Genomic DNA, 20,201 nt, shown 5'->3' with positions numbered 1-20,201 from the left:
GTCCTGGCAGAGGGGTGCTGGGCTTGAATGCTGAATGAGTGACGGATAGAAGAGGTCCCAGAGGAGAGCACTAGGGCTAAGGAATGTAGCTCCAAGGAGGAGGCTTCCTTGGGTATCAGCTTGCCCACAGATGGCAGGGGCAGCACATGAGCCCAGCAGGAGGTAGAGAGTTTTCTCTCCCTGGAAAAGTTCTAGCGCAAACTGGGCAAGCCCTCATGGGAAGACAAATCCGGAAAAACTGGAAGAGGCGGAGATATAAATATAAATCAGATTTTGAGGGCAGTAGTTCCACTACTTGGGGGAACAAGATTTTCAAAAATGCTTTAGTGACTGTTTACCTATACATAATTTCTATGTTAATTTTGAGTAGTTCTCATTCTCGCGGAAGTAAAATTTCAAGGGCCCTCGACTGCACTTGCTGGCATCCTGCAAGTCACTTTGTATCTTTGAAAGCAACTTCCTGGCTAAAAGTCTAACCTTTAGACCAAGTGTAGATTTCTGTTAATTCAGTTTTGTTTGTTTGTTTGTTTGTTTTCTTCATTGTTCTGGAGGGAATTGCCAGTTTAGAGCTGGTGATTTTATGTGGAGCAATTGACTAATATTAACAATTATCTCTTTGTTTCTACAGAGGTTGCAGAACTTGAAGCTAATTTACCTTGTAAGTATAGCATCCCCACACATTAAATGCTGTGAAATAATTGCATGGAGAAGCTTGTTTTATGTTTTGATAACTTTGCGTAGCAAAAAGCCCGTTTTCTATGTATGTTAGGAATAGACCGGAGGATTTTCGAGACTCTGATAAGGAGGAGAATGTAGCACGGCAGTACTTCCTCTCCTTACTGTTTGTTGCAGAGGTGCGTTTGGTTAGGGTTTGTTCCTCTTACACAGCATTCTGTCCCACGTCCTCTTTTAGTGAAAAGGCATATAAATCAGTGGTGGACAGTCCTATTTTTGTTAGTGACAGTACCACGTTTTTGGCCCGAAAAGTGCTTATTTGTAATTTATCATTGTGCCCAAGGTAGGACAGCTGTGCTGCCTTGATGTCTCCAGGTCGCCTCACCTTGCTAGGTCCTTGTGCCCCAGCACACAGGGACTGACCGCGGGCCTCATTCGTCAGCGGGCTTGCTTACCAGCCAGTTAACTCCTGTGATACGTGTCAGTGTTTCTCTTTTCCCCTATCATTGATGCCTTCCCAAGCCATTATATTTTGTAAGACCATCAAAGTCTGAAAGCTTCGACCATTTTAGTATTTTTTGAAATTAGAACTTTTTATCATTATACTTGGTTAAGGCTGAATATATTTATCAATACGAGTGAACTATTTTATACGTGGGTCTCCTAGTCTGGGCGAATGCTCGAGAGAGTTTGATACGGAGGCCATCTGATACAGGGTGAGAGAGGGCCCATCCCAACCTCCACCTAAAGTTGGAAAGATAATTGTGGGGTGCAACCCTTAAGTGGTTGTGTAATCAGTGTGTAAGGGTAAGTACATATTGTTCCTTGAAAAATTATTTTTAATATATAGTATTTATATATGAGTATAGTGGGTTGTGCTATAAAATATATTTTAGTGTAAGTCAAAAATGTCTGGATTTTTGACTTCAAAGTTGCTTGACTTCAAAGTTTTCTTCTAGTCAGAACTAGAAGGAAATACCTTGGATTTCTATTAAAAGGTTATCTTTCCACCTACTGAAGTATTTACAACTGATTTGCTTTAAAATGTTCCAGGAAAACAAATGACTGTATGTGTGGGTAGGACAGACGAAGCAACATTAGTAAAATACCGAAGCTGGGTGATGGGTTCATTATACTGTTCTCTCTTTTTTTCTCTATTCTTTTCAGATTATATAATAATCTAATAAGGTCCAATTAAAAAGGAAAATGAAGTAATCCTTCTATTTTCCACGCCCATCATATCTTCCCACTGGCCCTCCATCTTGCACATATATACACATGCAGACATTTAATCAAAGACCGTAAAAAACTTCCAACTTACACCCAGTTTATTTTGTCCTTGTATGTTAATCTTACAGAGATTGTTGGTTTGTAACTAATATAGTTTAGCTTTATCTAAATGTTTGGTTTAAAAACAATAAAACTATAATTGGCTTTCAAACCAGGACTTTAACTAAAAACCTTAGGTTTGGAAAAGGCATGCCCCATCTTCCTTGCCTTTATAGCTAAGATGTCAGATTTTAAAAACTACATGCTATATGCTTCCTTTCTCTTCTTCTCCCTGCCTATTCTCTCAAAGTGGGGGGACATATAAATCAGTTTATACAAGTAAGCCAGGCTTTCCAAAAGTATGCAACTCACTAAAGAGGAAACAAGAAACCACCAAAGAATAGATCTTTACTATCTGATTAATAATCTTTCTAAAATATTAAGGCAAACAAAATAACTTGCCATATAGCAGTGCTGCTTAGTAATGATTCAGAACTAGTTCAGGAGCTCTGTTCATGTAAGTTTGTAGAGGTTTCTCTGTTTGCAAAAAGTAGAAGACATCTCTTTCAGATGGACGGAGATACCGTGAGAGCCTTAGCCTGTGCTTGCAGAGAGGAAAAGCTTAGTTCTGGAGTTTAGTAAAGCTGCTGCACTGAACTAAACAGGCTGACTTTTAACCGTTTGTTGTCATGTTAGAACCTAAGACTTCTTCTTAGCTTTAAAATGTTTGGTTCTTTTTAGAAGTTTTATTGTTATTTTTAATCCATCTCGATAATTTCTTTATTCTTGGTGGGCCAGTCTATATTAGAAGGATTGATTTCTACATCTGTACTTTTATTAAAACAAAGGAGAATACTAGACATTAAAAACAAATGGATGCTGCCAACTTTAACTAATCAATGAAACATTTCCTAAGCCCTTGTCATATGTTTTTGTTACATATATTTCACTAGAAAAATGGTGTTTCTCTTTCCAAGTTAAGATTAGGAAAAACGAATGCCATTTAAATTATTCCACACAGTTCAAATGTGTGGTTTGGGTGAAAGCCTTGAACTCTTTGGCCCCTGGTTTCTTTATTTTGAAAACAAGGAAAATGACAATGTGATCTCTGAGACCCTTTCCTATTCTTCTAGATGGAGTTACCTTTCACTCTGCAACTATTTTCTGAGGGATCAGTCAAAAAAAGAAACCCCACTAACAGTTTTGCATTGTTTTTATGTGTCATCTCTGGCATGTTCATGAAGTAATGAAATGAGGCATGAACTAGTTTTTTTATTTTATTTTATTTTTTTGCAGTACGCGGGCCTCTCACTGTTGTGGCCTCTCCCGCTGCGGAGCACAGGCTCAGCGGCCATGGCTCACGGTCCCAGCCGCTCCGTGGCATGTGGGATCTTCCCGGACCGGGGCACAAACCCGTGTCCCCTGCATCGGCAGGCAGACTCTCAGCTACTGCGCCACCAGGGAAGCCCATGAACTAGTTTTTAATTTGGGAACTAAACTTCCTTCTCTTGATAACCTGTGTGGTCTTGGGCTGGTCACTGAACTTCTCTGGACCTTCATGTCATCTCTCACAATTGATGATGTTAGATTAGATGGTCTCTAAGGCTGTTTCCAAGGCTAAATTTGAATTGTCCTATTTTTGATGAAAATTCATACCATGTAAAACTAGGCAAATATTTTCATCAGGACTTGTAAGAAATAGCAGACGACCCAAGGAATCTAGCATAATATTTTCCAGGTTTATAAAATACAGACAATTTCTACGTATATTCCCTCCACATTCCTTCAGTATTTATACCTTGGGTGTTTACCCTCTTCTGCATCGTTTGTCTGAAGGAGGCAGATGTAGGATGTCTTCCCTGTCTGCACCTTTGCAGTAGCTCTTCTCCAGTGGAACTACTTGGGTCTCCTGATCCAGACCGTTCTGGTTCAGTGCACATGCGATTAGAGTGTTGCAGTCCAAGTCAGCAGAGCATCCTGTCACCAGCAAACCAATCTGAATTATCGGTCGGGTTGTGAAGACATTAAAAAAAAAAAAAAAAAAGAGGGCTTCCCTGGTGGCGCAGTGATGCAGGGGACACGGGTTTGTGCCCCGGTCCGGGAAGATCCCACATGCCGCGGAGCGGCTGGGCCCGTGAGCCATGGCCGCTGAGCCTGCATGTCTGGAGCCTGGTGGTCCACAACGGGAGAGGCCACAACAGTGAGAGGCCCGCGTACCGCAAAAAAAAAAAAAAAAGAAAAGAAAAGAAAGAAAAAAGAAAAGCCGTGGTATGGGTGTGAGCTACCTTAGCTGGTACAGTTACTTTTAACTTCTCTTTGCTGTGGTGGGTACAGATGACTGTGGTGCTGGGTGAACAGACCAGAAGTTCGGCCTGGGCTCTTTTTCTGGTTTTTCTATGTTTAGTTAGCCTTTACCCACATACATTAATCTCCTTGAGGTACGGTTTCTTCTTTTCAAAGTAAAGTAGCATCATTCTTGAAATTAATGGAAAAATCTCTATTTTAGGGACCATTTAAAGGGTTAAAGATAACATCCCAATTTGGAACTAACTAATAAAAAACTGTAAGGAGGAAAACACATAGCAAATATCACTGGTTTGCAACTTCAGCACATTGGCATAATTATTATTAAACAAATAGGGGAAATATACCGGTTTAGTCTATAGACTCAGCACCGTTCAACTTTCCCATGTGTTTCAAAGTTTGCCTCAACATAAAGACTGCTGCTAACTGTCAGACCTTCCTGACGGCCTGTTTCTTTTGCAGGTACGTGTAAAGTGTATTTTCCTGATCCAAACAAGCTTCATTGCTTTCAGCTAACTGTCACCCCAGGTAATATTCTTACATGTGTAAGTATTAAAGTGATTTTCAAACAGCAAATTCCAAAGGCTTTTGAAATCTATAATATTTGGTTTGATTTGTCCTCCAACTCTTTGAAAGTTATGACGGTAATGACCATTCCATATGAAGACAGGATACATGCTGTAGTCCAATAAAGCATAGGGAAGTGCTCTGAGGCATGTGGCGTGTACCCAGGAACTAGGTGCAGACATTAACGCCCCCAGCGAATGACGCCGAAGGCTCCTGGTGTAGGGTGGAGAGTATGAGCTCTGAGGACATAACTGGATTCAGATCCTGCTCTGCCATTTAGCAACAGTGTGGCCATGGTTAAATTGCTTAATAACCTCTCAGCTGCAGCCTACCCAGCTACAGAGTGGGGATCAAATAGAACCTATCTCATGGGACCGTTTGGAGGATTAAATAGATAATGGGTGTGAAGCACTTCAGCCTGGCCTGTTACAGGCACCAGGAAGGAAGCAGATTACCAGCTGTCCTTGTTAGCACTGATCAAGTGTCCAAGCTCCAAGTGCTCCGAGCTGGTAGGTATTTCTCCTTGGTCACGCTGCGCAGCTAGAGGGAGGGCTTGGGTTTTTCCTGGTTACAGTGCAGCTCTGGGAGTTGCACGTTTCAACAGTGCAGCCCTCTGGCTTTATGTTGACAGTGGGTGTCATGGCCAGTGGAGCTGCTGTGGGCTGGCTGGTGAAGGAAGAAAGCAGGACAGAGGGAATTAACAAGAGGAGAAGCAGTGTTGTGGAGGAAGTGGAGGGTGTTATTTTATTTGGGGGAGGGAAAGGGAGTGAGAAACTGAGAATAATGAGTCACTAGCTAATTTAATTAAAAAGTGAAAGAATGCAGAATTTCAGTAGGTGGTAATGAACCCACAAATAACCCCTGGCATTGTCTCCCTGCAGGTAGGATGGTTTTTTCCCATGGAAGATGTTGTATTAGAACAGGAGAAATCCCATTTTCAAAATGTGCTTGAAAACTTAAAAAAATTCATTTAGTTTGTGTGGTGGTTCTACAGACGACTCTGGGGCGTATCCATAAATTCAGTCTGGTACCATTTCCATTTCTAAGATGAGTGAGCACTAGGGTAGAGATACTAACATCAGAACATCGTTGTCAGAAACAGGCGTTCCACAAGCCTGACCTCGAGAGAGGACTGAAGCTCAGGACTTGTAACTGTGAAGTGATGGAGGTTCTAACCATTCTTTGACCACCTTCATAAACACATTGCAAGCTCTGCCCTTTTTAGTGAGGGATACTGAGCACACTGTTTCCAGGTGACCAGAGGTCACCATTATGAATGTCAGTTACTCTTACTGTTAAGCATTGCAGGGTGTTTTCAGAAATTGTGGCAATTAAGATCGGTTCTCTGTTTACTAAGTAGTCTCACACTTGAGGGTTTGTAGTAAAGATATTTTCTTCTCTCTGCCTTTTTGGGGCATTTGTGAGAGCTTTGTGATTCTCAGCTATTCAGAACCGTGTTTGCTTTTGCCGGGCTTGTTACTGGCTTACATGAGTGAGTTTGTGTGGAGTCCAACCAGCCTCTGGATAGGTCTTTTGTTTGTTTTTTAACTGAATTTTTTTTACTAAATTACATGGATGTTGTTCTTATTGAGATTATGTCTATGACGCCATCTTTGATATTATTCTTGAAACTGCAGCACGATTGTTTGTTACAGTTTTTGTGTTCGCTCTTCCATCAAGTAAAGAAGGAATTTGTGTTTTGATGCCTGTAACTGCTTAGTACTTGAGCATTTATATTTGTGGAAGTGCGCACATGGAGTTTTGTGTGGCGTGCTCTTCAGGTGCTGTGTGTGTGCCCATGTTGTGTGGTGTCAGTGACTCAGAAAGCTGCTGTGGTTCTTGTCCTTTGTTATTAAGTGAAGCGTGGCAGAGATCCGCCAACGCTAAAAACTTGCCCAACATCCTGGTTTTTTAAAAAACTTTTTGGAGTCATGCTCTTCTTAGTTATTAAAGAAAAATAGGTCTGAGTAGTAAAGTTTTAACAGTATATGGAGCAGATGGTATTGAAAGTGGCTCATTTGCAGCCAGTAATACTGGGGCTGAGTCTGAAAACTCCATAATATAGAAGATCTAGATATTTAGGTGGTCAGGGTGGAAGAATTGCATCTGCACTTGAAGCTCAAAGCTCTTCTTTATCTGGCTCCTGGCAAGATAGTTCCTGTTCGTACTTGGTAACATTTTTATAGTTTTGTTTGTTTTTGGAATGTCCCTCATGCTTGGGAATAAATGTATTCTTCAGAGAAAAGATGGAAATGTAATTTGGTGATAGAGGAAAAGAAAAGAAATGAACTTAGAAGAAAAAGATCCCCACATCAACTCACAAAACAAGAAACAATACTAGAAAGTAAAATGAAACAAAACAAAGCAAAAATCTAAAGACTGGCTGAAATACCACCAGAGTCTTCTGTGAAGTTAGAGGGATGATTTGAAAAACTGGGCCAGGTCAGAGTTGCCCAGTTGACTTGTGGAGGTCCCCTCAGCCTGCCCCCACTGTGACATGGTGGCTTGTAGGCAGAGGGGACCATGGACCCTTTTTTTTTTTTATTTTAGTTTTTACTTTTTAAATAAATTTTGCTGAGGTATAAAATTACAAACAATAAAATGTACTAACTTGAACTGTAGAGTGCAATAAGTTTTGCAGAATGGATACACATCCCTGTGTAACCACAATCCCAGTAAACATCTTTCCAGCATTCCCAAAGTTCCCTTCTTCCCCTTTGCAGTCAATTCCTCACCCCCTGCTACCCACCCAAAATTGCTTTCTGATTTCTCTTATCATAAATTAGTTGTGTCAGTTCTTGAATTTCATATAAATGGAATCATATTATATATTCTTATTCTCTGGCTTCTTTCATGTAACATGTTTTTAAATTCATATGTATTGTTGTGGGCAACAGTATTGGTTGTATGAATATGACCTAATTATTTACCTATTGATGGGCACTTGAATTCTTTCCAGCTTTTGGCTGTGATGAGTAAGACTGCTCTTAGCATTCTCATACCATCCAAAGTTGTTTGGAATATTTTCTTATTAGTCTACTGATGTCTGTGGGATCTGCACTCATGTCCCTGTTTTCATTCCTGATGTTGATTTATTTGGATCTTCTATTTTTTTCCTTGATCATGTTAGCTTGAGGTTTATCCAGTTGATCTCTTACAAAGAGCAAGCTTTTGTTTTTCTCAGTTGTTTATCCATTTTATTGGTTTCTGCTGTTTTCTTTATTATTTCCTTCCTTATACCTTGGGTTTAATTTGCTTTTCTTTTTCTGCTTTCCTAAGGTGGAAACTTAGGTTGATTTAAAAAAAAATTTTTAAGCAATGTTGATTGAGCTATAAGTTACATTATTTTAGTCAGCGTAATGCTTCTGAGTTTCATCTATGTGGTATTTTGTATCTTTATTGGTGGGCTGTATTCTATTGTATGGGTTTTATTTGTAACAGGTTATAACAGGCTATTGATGAACCTTTGTGTTATTTCCACTTCTGGGCTGTTGTGAATAAAGCTCCCGTAAACCTTTGTGGGCAGGTCTTCGTCTGCCAATGTTTTTTATTTCTCCTGGCAGCGCAATTACTAGGTTATGTGATAAGAGTAAGTTTAACTGCATAAAACACTGCCATGCTCTTTTCCAAAATGAAAGTACTGTTTTGCATTCCTGCTAGCAATGAATGAGAATTCCAGTTACCCTACATTCTTGCCAATAGCTAGTATTATCAGTCTTTTCAATTTTAGCTATTCTGTTAGGTATGTGTCTCATTGTGACTTTAATTTGCATTTCCCTAGTGACTAAAGATGTTGGGCATCATTTCCCAAGCTTGTTTACTCTCTATCTCCTTTGTTCAAGTGTCTATTCAAATAATTTTACCCATTTAAAAATTGTATTGCTTGTCTCATTACTGAGTTGTAAGTTTTATATACCTGGTATAAGTTCTTTATTAGATATGTGGGAGGTTGTTTCTTTGTTTTTTTGTTTTTTAATTTTATTTATTTTTGTCTGCGTTGGATCTTCGTTGCTGTGCGTGGGCTTTCTCTAGTTGCGGTGAGCACGGGCTACTCTTCAGTGTGGTGTGCGGGCTTCTCATTGTGGTGACTTGTTGCGGAGCACAGGCTCTAGGCGTTCAGGCTCAGTAGTTGTGGCACACGGGCTTAGTTGCTCCGTGGCATGTGGGATCTTGCCCAACCAGGGATCGAACCTGTTTCCCCTGCATTGACAGGCGGATTCTTAACCACTGTGCCACCAGGGAAGTGGGTTTTTTAATGGTTAATAACATCCTTTTTATTATTGTTACATATATTAAAAATTCTGATTGGGGAATTCTATAGCTACATTGTAAATCTTGTATATTTATGTGTATATTCACGTAAGTATGTTTTTAAATGTGTTGGTTATTAGATTTGTCATGTTTTCTTAATTTTAACATTTAATTTATAAAAACTCCCTAAGTGATGAGCATGATAATAAAAGTGCACCTTACACTGAGTCATGAAATTTAAATTGTTTTATCTGTTATCCCCATTATGTTTGGTTCTTAGTTATTCTAAGCTTTGTTTCAGAGCTTTGGAGTTATAGAAGGAAAAATTTCTTAGTATGAAATAAAGTAAGATTCCCAGTTTCTGAGCAAAGAAATACGGTTAGTAAGCCTGAAACACAGGTTTGGTTCCACACATGAACATTTGGAACAACATTTAAATAATCATGGACGTGTTAAAAGATGCGGAAATGGGTCAGAGCACTGAAGCAGGCCTTTGGCTTGACCACCACCCCAGTCTCACAGTAGTGTGTGTGTAGCTTACTGTTAATGTGTCGCGGTTTCGACACAGAATGTGTGCTCTCAGCCCTGGTGCTTTCTAGGGTGATTTTAGCTTTATAGGGATACCCATCATGAGGGACAGACTTTTCCCTGATGGAGTCTTTTCTTTCAAATCATCCTGGAAATGCAGGTGGCAGTTCTCCCCCCTTCATATATAATAGATACGTGGTGATTGCTCTTGAGACAGTCGGTTATCTGCCTTCACATCAGCTAACTTTTGTTAGGGAAACATTCACTGCTCTTTTCCTTGCTGCTTGCAAGAACGGTGTTGATGCAGTATGTCTCTGCTTACTGCTGAGTAGGTGACATGTTGTCCGATGTATACTGATTTCTGCCCTCTGCCTCGCACGTAAAACTGAGGCAAATTCTCTCTTGGGATGCTCAGGTTTCTAGGAGTGGGTGTGCAATTAAATGTCTGACGTACTGTTTTAGAAGCCATTCGTTACCATGGTTAAATATATATTCTTATGGTTACCAGTAAAAATGTGTATAATTACATAAAATATTTAAAAATGACGTGCTGTTTAAATGTTGAGCTTTTTGGCATTGTAAAATCGCCAGCGCCCCTTCATTTTCCTGGACCACCTGATGGTGCCTTTTATGTAGCAGGATTTACCTGTATCTTTTTTAAAAATCATGTTTAGTAAGGTATAATTTATAGACAGTAGAGCCACTGTTCTTAGGTGTACTGTTCTCTACATTTTGACAGACACATACAGTTGTGTAGACACCAACACAATCAAGATACACATAAAATGTTTCCATCAGCTCAAAAGTTGGGCCCCTTTGTAGTCAGTTTCCTCTCCCCACCCCCAGCCCCTGGCAATCATTGATCTGATTTCTGCCCTGTTGCTTTACCTTTTCCGGAATGTCATATAAATGGCCCCAGCCAGTATGTAGCATTTTGTCCATGGCTTCTTTCACTGAGCACAGTGCTTGTGAGAGTCATCCATGTTGGTGCATGTGTTATGATTTCCATTGGCCATCAGTGACTTTGAAGGTGGAGGAAGGAATACAGGTGGCTGCTTAAAGCTGGAAAGTGAAGGACGTGGATTTTTCCTAGAGCCACCAGAAAGAAATGCAGCCCTGCCAGCTCTTATGTTAGCCCAGTGAGATTCATTTTGGACAAATGACCTACAAAAGATAGTAATTTTTTATTGTTTAAGCTGCTACGTTTGTGGTAATTTATTACAGCAACCAATACAAAACTAATACAGTGCTTTTTGTGTCCTAAGAAATGCAAAGATTTCCTTTTTTTTTTTTTAAGGAGTTTTATAGCTTTAGGTTTTAAAGTTAGGTCTGTGAGCCATTTTGAGTTAATTTTTGCATATGGTGCAAGATAGGGCTCTAGTTTCTTTCCTTCCCCTCCCCTCCTTACTCTTCCTGGGATGAATGGGGAAGTGTTCCCTTCTGTTTCCTGGAAGAGTTTTATGTAGAGTTACTATTAATTCTTTATTGAATGATAGAATTCGCCAGTAAAGCCACCTAGGTCTAGTATTTTATTGTTCTGTTTTTGTGGTAAGAGTTTAAGTACTGTATGAATAAAATTTCTTAGATAGGGGTTAACTTGGGCTTCTTATTTTTGAGTGAGCTTTGGTGATTTGTATGTTTCAAAGAATTTGTTCATACCATCGACATTTTCACATTTATTGGTATAAGGTTGCTCTTAACATCTTCTGACCCTTTTAAGTTCTGTAGAGTCTGTGTTGATAATCCCCTCTTTAATTCCTGCCATTGAAAATGTCCGTTTTCTGTATTCTTGATCAGGTTAGCTAGAGGTTATCAATTTTATTGGTCTCTGCAAGGAACCAGTTTTCGGTTTCATTGGTTTTGCTCGAATGTACTTTTGTTCTCTCATATTTGCTCGTCTCAGTTTACTTTGCCCGTCTTTCTTTAGTTCTGCAGGAGGACGCTTAGGCTAGCGCTGCTCTGCTTCCGCTCCCGTCCGGGCCTTCGTCGCGCAGAGTCTCGTTTACTGTGCATTTGTTATAACCCACAGTACGTTACTATTTTTGTTTCAGATAATTACATTTTCTTCATATATTTATCAGCATATTTACCACTTAACAGCGTTCATTCCTTCTTGTAGATCTGAGGTCCCATCTGTTACTTTTCTTCTGCCTGAAGAACGTCCTTGGATTTTTTTTTGTAGTGCAGATTTGCTGAATGATGAATTCTGCCAGCTTTGCTGAATGTTGAATTCTTAAGTTGACAATTTCAGCATTTTAAGGATATCATTCTACTGCCTTCTGACATTGTTTTTTCTTATAAGAAGTTAGTGGTGGGCTTCCCTGGTGGCGCAGTGGTTGAGAGTCCGCCTGCCGATGCAGGGGACGCGGGTTCGTGCCCCGGTCCGGGAAGATCCCACGTGCCGCGGAGCGGCTGGGCCCGTGAGCCATGGCCGCTGAGCCTGCGCGTCTGGAGCCTGTGTTCCGCAACGGGAGAGGCCACAGCACTGAGAGGCCCATGTACCGCAAAAAAAAAAAAAAAAAGAAGAAGTTAGTGGTGATTCTTTGTTTCATTTTATGTGATATGCATTTTATTCTCTGGCTGTTTTTAATGTTCTCTCTTTGTCACAGTTTTTAGCAGTTTTATTATGATGTGCTTTGATGTGGTTTTCTTTCTGTTTATCTCACTTGGGGTTTATTGACCTTTTTGGATCTGTGAGTTACAGTTTTCATCAAATTTAGAAATAACTGACCGGGGCTTCCCTGGTGGCGCAGTGGTTGAGAGTCCACCTGCTGATGCAGGGGACACGGGTTCGTGCCCCAGTTCGAGAAGATCCCACATGCTGTGGAGTGGCTGAGCCCGTGAGCCGTGGCCACTGAGCCTGCGCGTCCGGAGCCTGTGCTCCACAACGGGAGAGGCCACAACAGTGAGAGGCCCGCGTACGGCAAAAAAAAAAAAAAAGAAAAAAAGAAAAAAGCATATACAGAAATAACTGACCAACATTTCTTTCAATATTTTATCTATAACCCCTTTATGGGACTCCAGTTAGATATACGAATGTTAATATCTCTTACCTAGGGACTTCCCTGGTGGTCCAGTGGTAAAGAATCCACCTTCCAATGCAGGGAAGCGGGTTCGATCCCTGGTCCGGGAACTAAGATCCCACATACTGCGGGGCATCTAAGCCCCATGCCACAACTGCTGAGCTCAAGCACTTCAACTAGAGAGCCTGTGTGCCACAAACTACAGAGCCCACGTGCTCTGGAGCCCGTGTGCCACAGCTGGAGAAGAGAAAACCTGCACGCCGCAACTAGAGAGAAGCCTGAGCGCCACAACGAAGAGCCCACACGCAACTAACACCCGACACAGCCAAAAAAAATAAAAAATAAAAAAATAAATAAAATAAATATTTAAAAAGTATGCATATCCCCAAGTAAAACTTTAAAAAAGATATCTCTCTCTTTTTTTTTTTTTTTTTTTTGCGGTACGCGTGCCTCTCACTGTTGTGGCCTCTCCCGTTGCAGAGCACAGGCTCCAGACGCGCACGCTCAGTGGCCATGGCTCACGTGCCCAGCTGCTCCACGGCATGTGGGATCTTCCCGGACCGGGGCACGAACCCGTGTCCCCTGCATCGGCAGGCGGACTCTCAACCACTGCGCCACCAGGGAAGCCCCCCCAAAATATATATCGCTTACCTGTATATTCCCTATACATATAAACTAGACTTCCATTGGGGTCAGAAGGTTTTGTTCACTTTTCTCTCTGTGCCTCACTGTGGATCGTTTCTATTTCTGCTGAGTTTTGTTTGTTTTGTTTTTGGCCACACTGCACGGCTTGTGGAATCTTAGTTTCCTGACCAGGGATTGAACCTGTGCCCTTGGCAGTGAGAGTGCCGAGTGCTAACCACGGGACGCCAGGCAAATCCCTGCAGCGCTTGATTGACTCTGAGGCTCATCCAGTGAAGTGTTCGTTTCAGATATTATGTTTTTTAGCTCTTGATATTCTGTTTACTACATCTAAAATGTCTTCTCCATTTCTTTCCTCATGTTCGCGGTTTCCTCTGAATCTCAGCACCCCTCTCTCACAGCTGACTCGGGGTCTGTCTGCAGCTCTGCCCGGCCTGGCTCCTCCTCTGCTCCCAGCGGCCTTCCTCTCTCTGCTCCCCTCGCGCCCCCCCACCCCCACTCTGTCTCCTTTCCCTTGACCCGCTCATCCCCAGGTCCCTGTGACACCGCCTGATGTGAAGCGGCCTGCCAGCTGTGGAGCAGCTGGTACTCAGTCCATGTGCCTCAGTGGCTCCTTTAAAGCAGCCGCAGTGTGGCGGACTGGGTACGTGAGCAGAGCTTCCGGCGGCTGCGCGTGGTCCACGCTCCACGTGTCAGCGTGCTTGTTGCTGTGCTGCTGGCGGTGCTTGTCTTCAGGTCTTCCGTAACGCCCGCCCCACAGGCTCTCCCTCTTCAGTGAGCCCGCTGCACGGGCGCTCAGTGTCGCTCAGCTTGGCGCCGCGGTTTTCTTTTGCTATATTTTCACCTGAGTGTGGGCAAGCCAGGCCTGTGAGCCAAAGCCCACCCCGGGCCAGTTGTGCAGGCCTCGAGCCGAGAATGGTTTCTACATTTTCAAAGGGCTATTTAAAAAGATAAAAAAATAAAACAAACCAGTACATGACAGAGACCTGTAGCCCAAAGCCCCAGGTATGTAGCGCCTGGCCCTTTTCAGAGAGTTTGCCGACCCCTGATCTACAAGGTTATCTTGGCAGGAATTGTGTTTTTCCTGCCCTTAAGTTTAAAATTTGCATAGAGTGTAATTTCCAGTGTGCTGTAAATATTGACATTTAAAGGGGAAAGTATTATTTTACTCTTTAAAATGTTTCCAGTAGAATCTAAATACCATGGCTACACCCACCATCATGCATTAAAAAAAAACATATGTATATGAACAGGCTCCACTTTAATGGTTGGAAAATGTTCGTGGCTGCCTTTTCTCCTTGCACTCATATATTTTTATTTCACTCGTCTCACAGAATTTTATCCTAATATAAATATTCCTCTGCCTATAAGAATTTTTCACCCTGTCATACTGTTTTGTAACTATATATTTATATTTATTTAAGAAGTTCCTATCACTGTGAGACTCCTGGGTGTTGAGCATCTTCTTTTGAACGATTGTTACAGTTGTTGTTTGTACCAGCTCCTGGCTCCTGGTTTTCTTCTGTTGCTGCCACTGCCCCTCCTGTCCCGTCTCCTGGCCCAAGTCGGGGATGCCTCAAGGCTTTGTACTGTCCTTGGACCTCCATAGTCAGGCCCCTGGGGACCTCGCCAGCTCATGAAATCTGGATGCTCTTATACACAGCTCCCAAACCTCGCATGCAGCCCTGACCTCTCCCCTACACTCCAGAAAGATCTGTCCAGAAAGATCTGCCAGCTGCGATCAGTGTCTCCGCTTGGTTGTTGACATGAAATCTCAAATTAATCTCAAATCTGATGTTGGACTTGGCGCACCTGTGCCCTCTGCAGTCTTTTTATCTTCGAGGTGACGGCTCTGCACTTCTCCATTGCAGGGTCAAACAGCGCAGGGCTTCGACTCCTTTCTTCCCCACCCCACCCCTAATCTGCCAGCAAATCCTGGTGTTGCTACCATCAGAGTATCTCTACTCCAGCTGCTCCTACCCTGCTCCTAACCAGCATGATGTTTCTGTGGTCCTGCCCCTCCTCTGCTCAGGCCCCTCTTGTGGCTCCCTGCCTTGCTGAATAAGAGCCAGTGCACTTAGCAGTGGCCTGCGAGGCCAGGCCTGCTACCTCCGCAGCCGCAGCTTCCCCTTCCCTTGCCTCACCTTCTGGCCTCTGCATGTGCCCTGAATGCATCAGGCGCTCTCATGGGTCTCTCACCACTCTTCCATACCTGGAGTGTTCTTCTCCCGGATACCCTCCGTTTTCCAGCCTTCACTCTCAGACCTCCCTATTTAAAATTGCAGCTCCTCCTACCTCCTGGCCCCTCAGCCCTTTTTCACTTTCTGTTATATGATTAACTTACTTACTTTGTTTCTTCCCACTAGAATGTAAGCTTCATGAGGGCAGGAAGGTCTCTTGCTGGTGGTGCCTAGAACAGTGCCTGACACATAGTAACACTCACCAAATGTTTGTTGGATAAATAGTGATGGTTACTAAACACAATAGCGTTTCATCGGAGATGTATCTGAGAGCGAGAGGCTGCTCTTAGCATTTTTCTGATTTAGTTGATGTGCTTGTGAACGATGTTACTTAATGCCAGAAAGAAGGGGTCAATATCAGTTTTATTCCTTCCTTTTGTCTTTGTAGGTATAGACACTGAGAACTGCTTGTTCATATAAATAAGTAGGCAGGCACGGAAGGTGTTTGTTGTCACTACGTCTTTGTGTCCCTGGACTTCAAAGTTAGGGGCCAAAAATCATACAAGGTATTTTACTGTGGTCTTTCAGCTGATTACTAGATTAGGTTCCTTCTTCTATTTTGTTGAAAGCAAAGAGTTGGGAACCACCTGGCTGGAAATGGCTTTACAAACCCAGTCATTAGAATCCCTTTGTGTCGCATTTTCCGAGGTACGCACCAAAACCACTTTCCTAAGACCTGCCAACCGACCGCTAATCATACCCATCATTCTTCACTTGACGGCCTCTCATGTTACCTGAAATATTCAGAAAGCATTGAGAACATTGTGGTATTAATTTCCTCTTACCCCTACCAATATATATTAAAAACTTAGGGTTTACCAAGACTCGTGGCTGCAGATTTAGCTCGTTCAGCGTATCAGAAATTTCTGCCGTGTGCATCAGTAGGCAGGACCAGTTCTAACTGCCAAGACTCTCTCTCTGGCGAAGCCTCTAAAGTAAGATGTGTCTCCAACAGCTGCCTGACTTCCGAGTTTAACCCCTAGTGGAGAGGTGAGGTGCGGGGCTGGCACCGCGCGGGGGAAGGCACGGGCCTCTTGCTGCTTGGCACCCTCTTCGCTTGCTTCTCATGGGGTGAGGCATTCTTTTCCAGTAGTCCCGTGATTGACATTACTAAATGAAATCTAATCGTCCCTGCCATCAGGCTCCACGTGTGTCTAACTTCAAGACAGTCCAACTTGAACTGGGACATCTTATCTTTAACGCCATGCTTTGCCCTTTACAGAAATGGGTGTAAGATAGGGAAAGGCACAACCCTGCATAGTGCCTCGATTCAAGGAGCTTTACTGTGACCAGTGCATCACACCTTGGTGCAGTGCATCACAGGGAGAGGCTAGATGAGCAGGAGGCCTTCTGTTACAAGTGGGAGAAAGACAGTGAAAGGGGAGGTGGGAAGGGGCAGCTGGCATGACTCCTTGGCCTCACAAGTACTGTTGGGCAGATTGATTTCATGATAGGGCACTCGTGGACACTGGCCATCTAGAAGTGGATTCTGTTAAAGCTGTCAGTGCCCACATACCCCGTGGACAGTGTGTCCTCCCCGCAGTACCCTGGCTGGAAGACACTAGCGTATGGTTCCTGGCAGGAAGGAGGGAGTAGGCTCCAGGGCACAGAGGGCTCCCTGTGTAACACAGCGAGATAAGGCGAGTTCTAACTGCGGGACAGACATAAATGTTGACACAATCTCAACGCCCTTAAAGAAGAAAAATGGTTTTTTAGTGGCTGGTTTGAGACCAACAACTTCCTATTAAATGTTCATTTTATATAAAAAGCTGAGGGAAGTGATAAAATGTAATATTGCTGATTTGTTCACGATGATAATATTTTAGAGGAAGTTGAACATTCGTTTTAAAGATGGTGGTATCAAATTGTGAAGTTCAGAGTAATTTAACTACTGTGGGGGGCATTCGTGCTGGAGCGCCCTCTGTTGGCAGCCACACCAGCAGCGCTTGCAACTCAGCCGAGCCCACCGCCGGCGGACTCCAGGAGAGGCAGAGAGGTGGGCGGCGCAGCGAGGGAGTTGGGACTGAGCTGTGGGGTCTGCAGACCTGGGGCGGCGGGGGGGACACGGCGGTGCCGCTCTGACCCTGGACATTCTTCTGCGTACCCTCCAGCCCCTTTCCAGAGGGCCTGCTCTGTTCTGAAGGCTGTACCAAGCGCTCGGCCAGCCAGCCCACGAGTGCTGACCGGGCACAGTCGCTGAGACGGTGATTTTGTCTGGCTGGTTCACTGCCGTGTCCCCGGCCAGGGTCTGGAGCAGGGCCTGGCAGAGGGTCCATGCTCAGTCAGTGTTTGCCGAGTGACTGGAAGCCACATGCCGGGCACCAGGGAAAAGCAGTCAGCACAAGCCTGCCTCCCCCGTGGAGCTGATTCTCGTGGGGAGACCAGCGGCACACAGGTGACCGAGCGCTGACGCAAGGTGGTCACGTGTCATTGAGGGGAGGCACTGGGTGCCGCGGGCCGGGACCGAGGGGCTGAGCGCAGGGAGGGGGCCAGTCTCCCAGGGGAGGCCTCCCTTTTCCCGAGGGCGCGTGGCCAGTGAGGAGGAGAGCGCTGCAGGCGCCAGTCAGTGTGGGCTGACTTGTAACCGTCAGGTCAGGGGTGAGGCTGGTGGAGTAACAAAGGAGCCCTGCAGTCCTCTTTTTCAACTCTTAATTCTCTGTATTTGCCATATGCTAACATAGTGTTTGCCTTTTGTTTCCTTTTTTTTTTTTAATTTAAAGGATTTTTTTGTTTTGTTTTGTGTTTTTTGATAGATGAGGGTTACTACCAGGGTGGAAAATTTCAGTTTGAAACTGAAGTTCCTGATGCATACAACATGGTGGTGAGTAGCCCGCGCTTGAGCCGCTGTTCCCCCTTCTTGTGGCGGGTGGCCGTCACAGGGCCCGGTAGTCCCCCCGCGTTGTGTCCGAGTGCAGCCCACCCAGTCCTGGGACTGAGCACGAGATGGCTGACACTTGTGTGGTTAATGCCCCTCATCAGCATTCTTGAGAGTGTTAGCGGAGAGGTTCCCTTTCTCAACAAGTGCTTGCGAGTACCGTGTGCCAGTATGTGCTGGGGTGCAGCTCTGCCGGGGCTGGAATTACCCCCCCCCCCCCGAGGCTGGCACCTCTGAAGGGGGCTGCCTGGGTATTTCATGCAAATCTTGTTAGATTCTGGCACTGGAGAAAAGAGCATTTTATTTTAAACTGTAGTTTTGTTTATGGTATAACAGCACAATTCCAGAAGTGTATAAAATGTGCGTTTTAGAATTTTGGAAAAGAACAATGACCTGTAGTTTCAAATTATGAGTGATTTACACCCCTAGCTACATGTTGATCCCTCCAGGACCCTCCCAGTAATAACCGTGCCAAGTGCTGTCACATCTGTCTTTGCTTTTAAGGAACATGCCGACCCATTAGGAAGGTGAGAGAAAGTGTAGGAAGTTATCATAAAATGATAAAAGTGGTAAGTAGCAGACAGTGATATTGGTTAATAATAGGAGAATGCTTTAGAGGAATTCAGAGAAGGAAGAGAGAGGGTCACTTTTGGAAAGTGGTCGGGGCCAGTTAAGCTTCTGAGGAGAACTAGAATTGGAGTCGTCCTGTCTCGGGTTGGCTCATGCACAACTGGGGCGGGTGTTCTAGGTGACGAGGACGTCTCTGCAACTGTGTCAGTGGGTATGGAAATGAGAACTGCAACCTGTGCACAGGTCAAGTTGAGCAGGTCTACTTGAATGAAGAATCAGGCTTGGGGAATAGTGGAGAGGTGAGAAAACTCAGATTTGGCGTTTTGGGGGCATTTTCACTGTGGCTGTGAGAAATCATTGAAGGCTCGGAACAGCGCCGCACACCCCTGAGTCGGGCGCCGGAGTGGGCGTGGTGCGCGGGCCCTCTCCATCCCTGAGCTGCCGAGGCTGGCACGTGGCCAGCTCTGCCGATGCGATATACATCTCTCCCCCCGTGATGTTCCTCACCTTCTCTGGCCTGTCGACTAGGAAAGAAAAATCTGATGGTAAAGTTCAGTCTCCTGTTAACCTGAGGCTGTGGGAATCGGGCACAGCGTGTGTCCCGTTGCTTTCCCTGCAGTAACTGCTCCCTCCTTTTCTGACGGGGAATCACCTGCTCCCCGCGACCTCGGCCCATCTCCACCGCCCAAGTCTAGTTCAGTGGCTCTAACACTTGTTTGTTTAAAGCCAAACTTTTATCTATGGAAATTGATCTTTACTGGGCTACTGTATTAAAAGTTCTTTTGGAAGTGTAATTTATGAGGATGGAAGAGTTAGCAGTCCAAGAAAAACAAAAAATAAATTTAATTTTTAAGTGAAGACAGGAAAATATGCATTTCAGGTCTTTGTCAATCCAGCCAACCAGCCACCCGCTGAGACTTCCCCTATTTCCCTGATCACCAACAGGGGAACCTGGCCTGACAGAGCACTGCACTCCCTCAGGTGAGAGCAGTTTGAGAACTTGGTTTAAGTGCGCACATATTAAGGATTTGGGGCTGTTTTAATGGTTTCTGGAAACAGCCCGACGTGCGGTACTTAAAACTCTAGACTCTCTAACCTTCTGGACATATGCCATATCCGTGGGTTACTCACCTAGAGAATGTTAAAATTAAAGGGCGGTGAGTTTGTGACAGTCTTCAGAAAAGCAGTGAATTTGGCGGGGCTGAGAACCGTGGTTCGGGTGCACTGGCATCATTTAGTGGCAGAGTGTCTTTTTCC

General features: G+C 44.0%; 1 protein-coding gene across 2 annotated transcripts in view; it reads left to right on the top strand.

The window, feature by feature from the left end:
* UBE2F (ubiquitin conjugating enzyme E2 F (putative)) overlaps positions 1–20,201 on the top strand; it is a 51,660-nt gene that overhangs the window by 14,907 nt on the left and 16,552 nt on the right. For both annotated transcript variants that reach the window (XM_030862004.2, XM_060301640.2), the window contains exons 3-5: positions 629–658; positions 4,711–4,776; positions 18,253–18,320. In XM_030862004.2, the coding sequence (XP_030717864.1) occupies positions 629–658; positions 4,711–4,776; positions 18,253–18,320 (164 nt within the window). The remainder of the gene's footprint in view (positions 1–628; positions 659–4,710; positions 4,777–18,252; positions 18,321–20,201) is intronic.

Source organism: Globicephala melas, chromosome 7 (genome assembly GCF_963455315.2).
Source record: "Globicephala melas chromosome 7, mGloMel1.2, whole genome shotgun sequence".
NCBI classification, from domain to species: domain Eukaryota; kingdom Metazoa; phylum Chordata; class Mammalia; order Artiodactyla; family Delphinidae; genus Globicephala; species Globicephala melas.
Note: the sequence above shows the minus strand (reverse complement) of the source record. Positions and strands in the feature narration are given on the sequence as shown.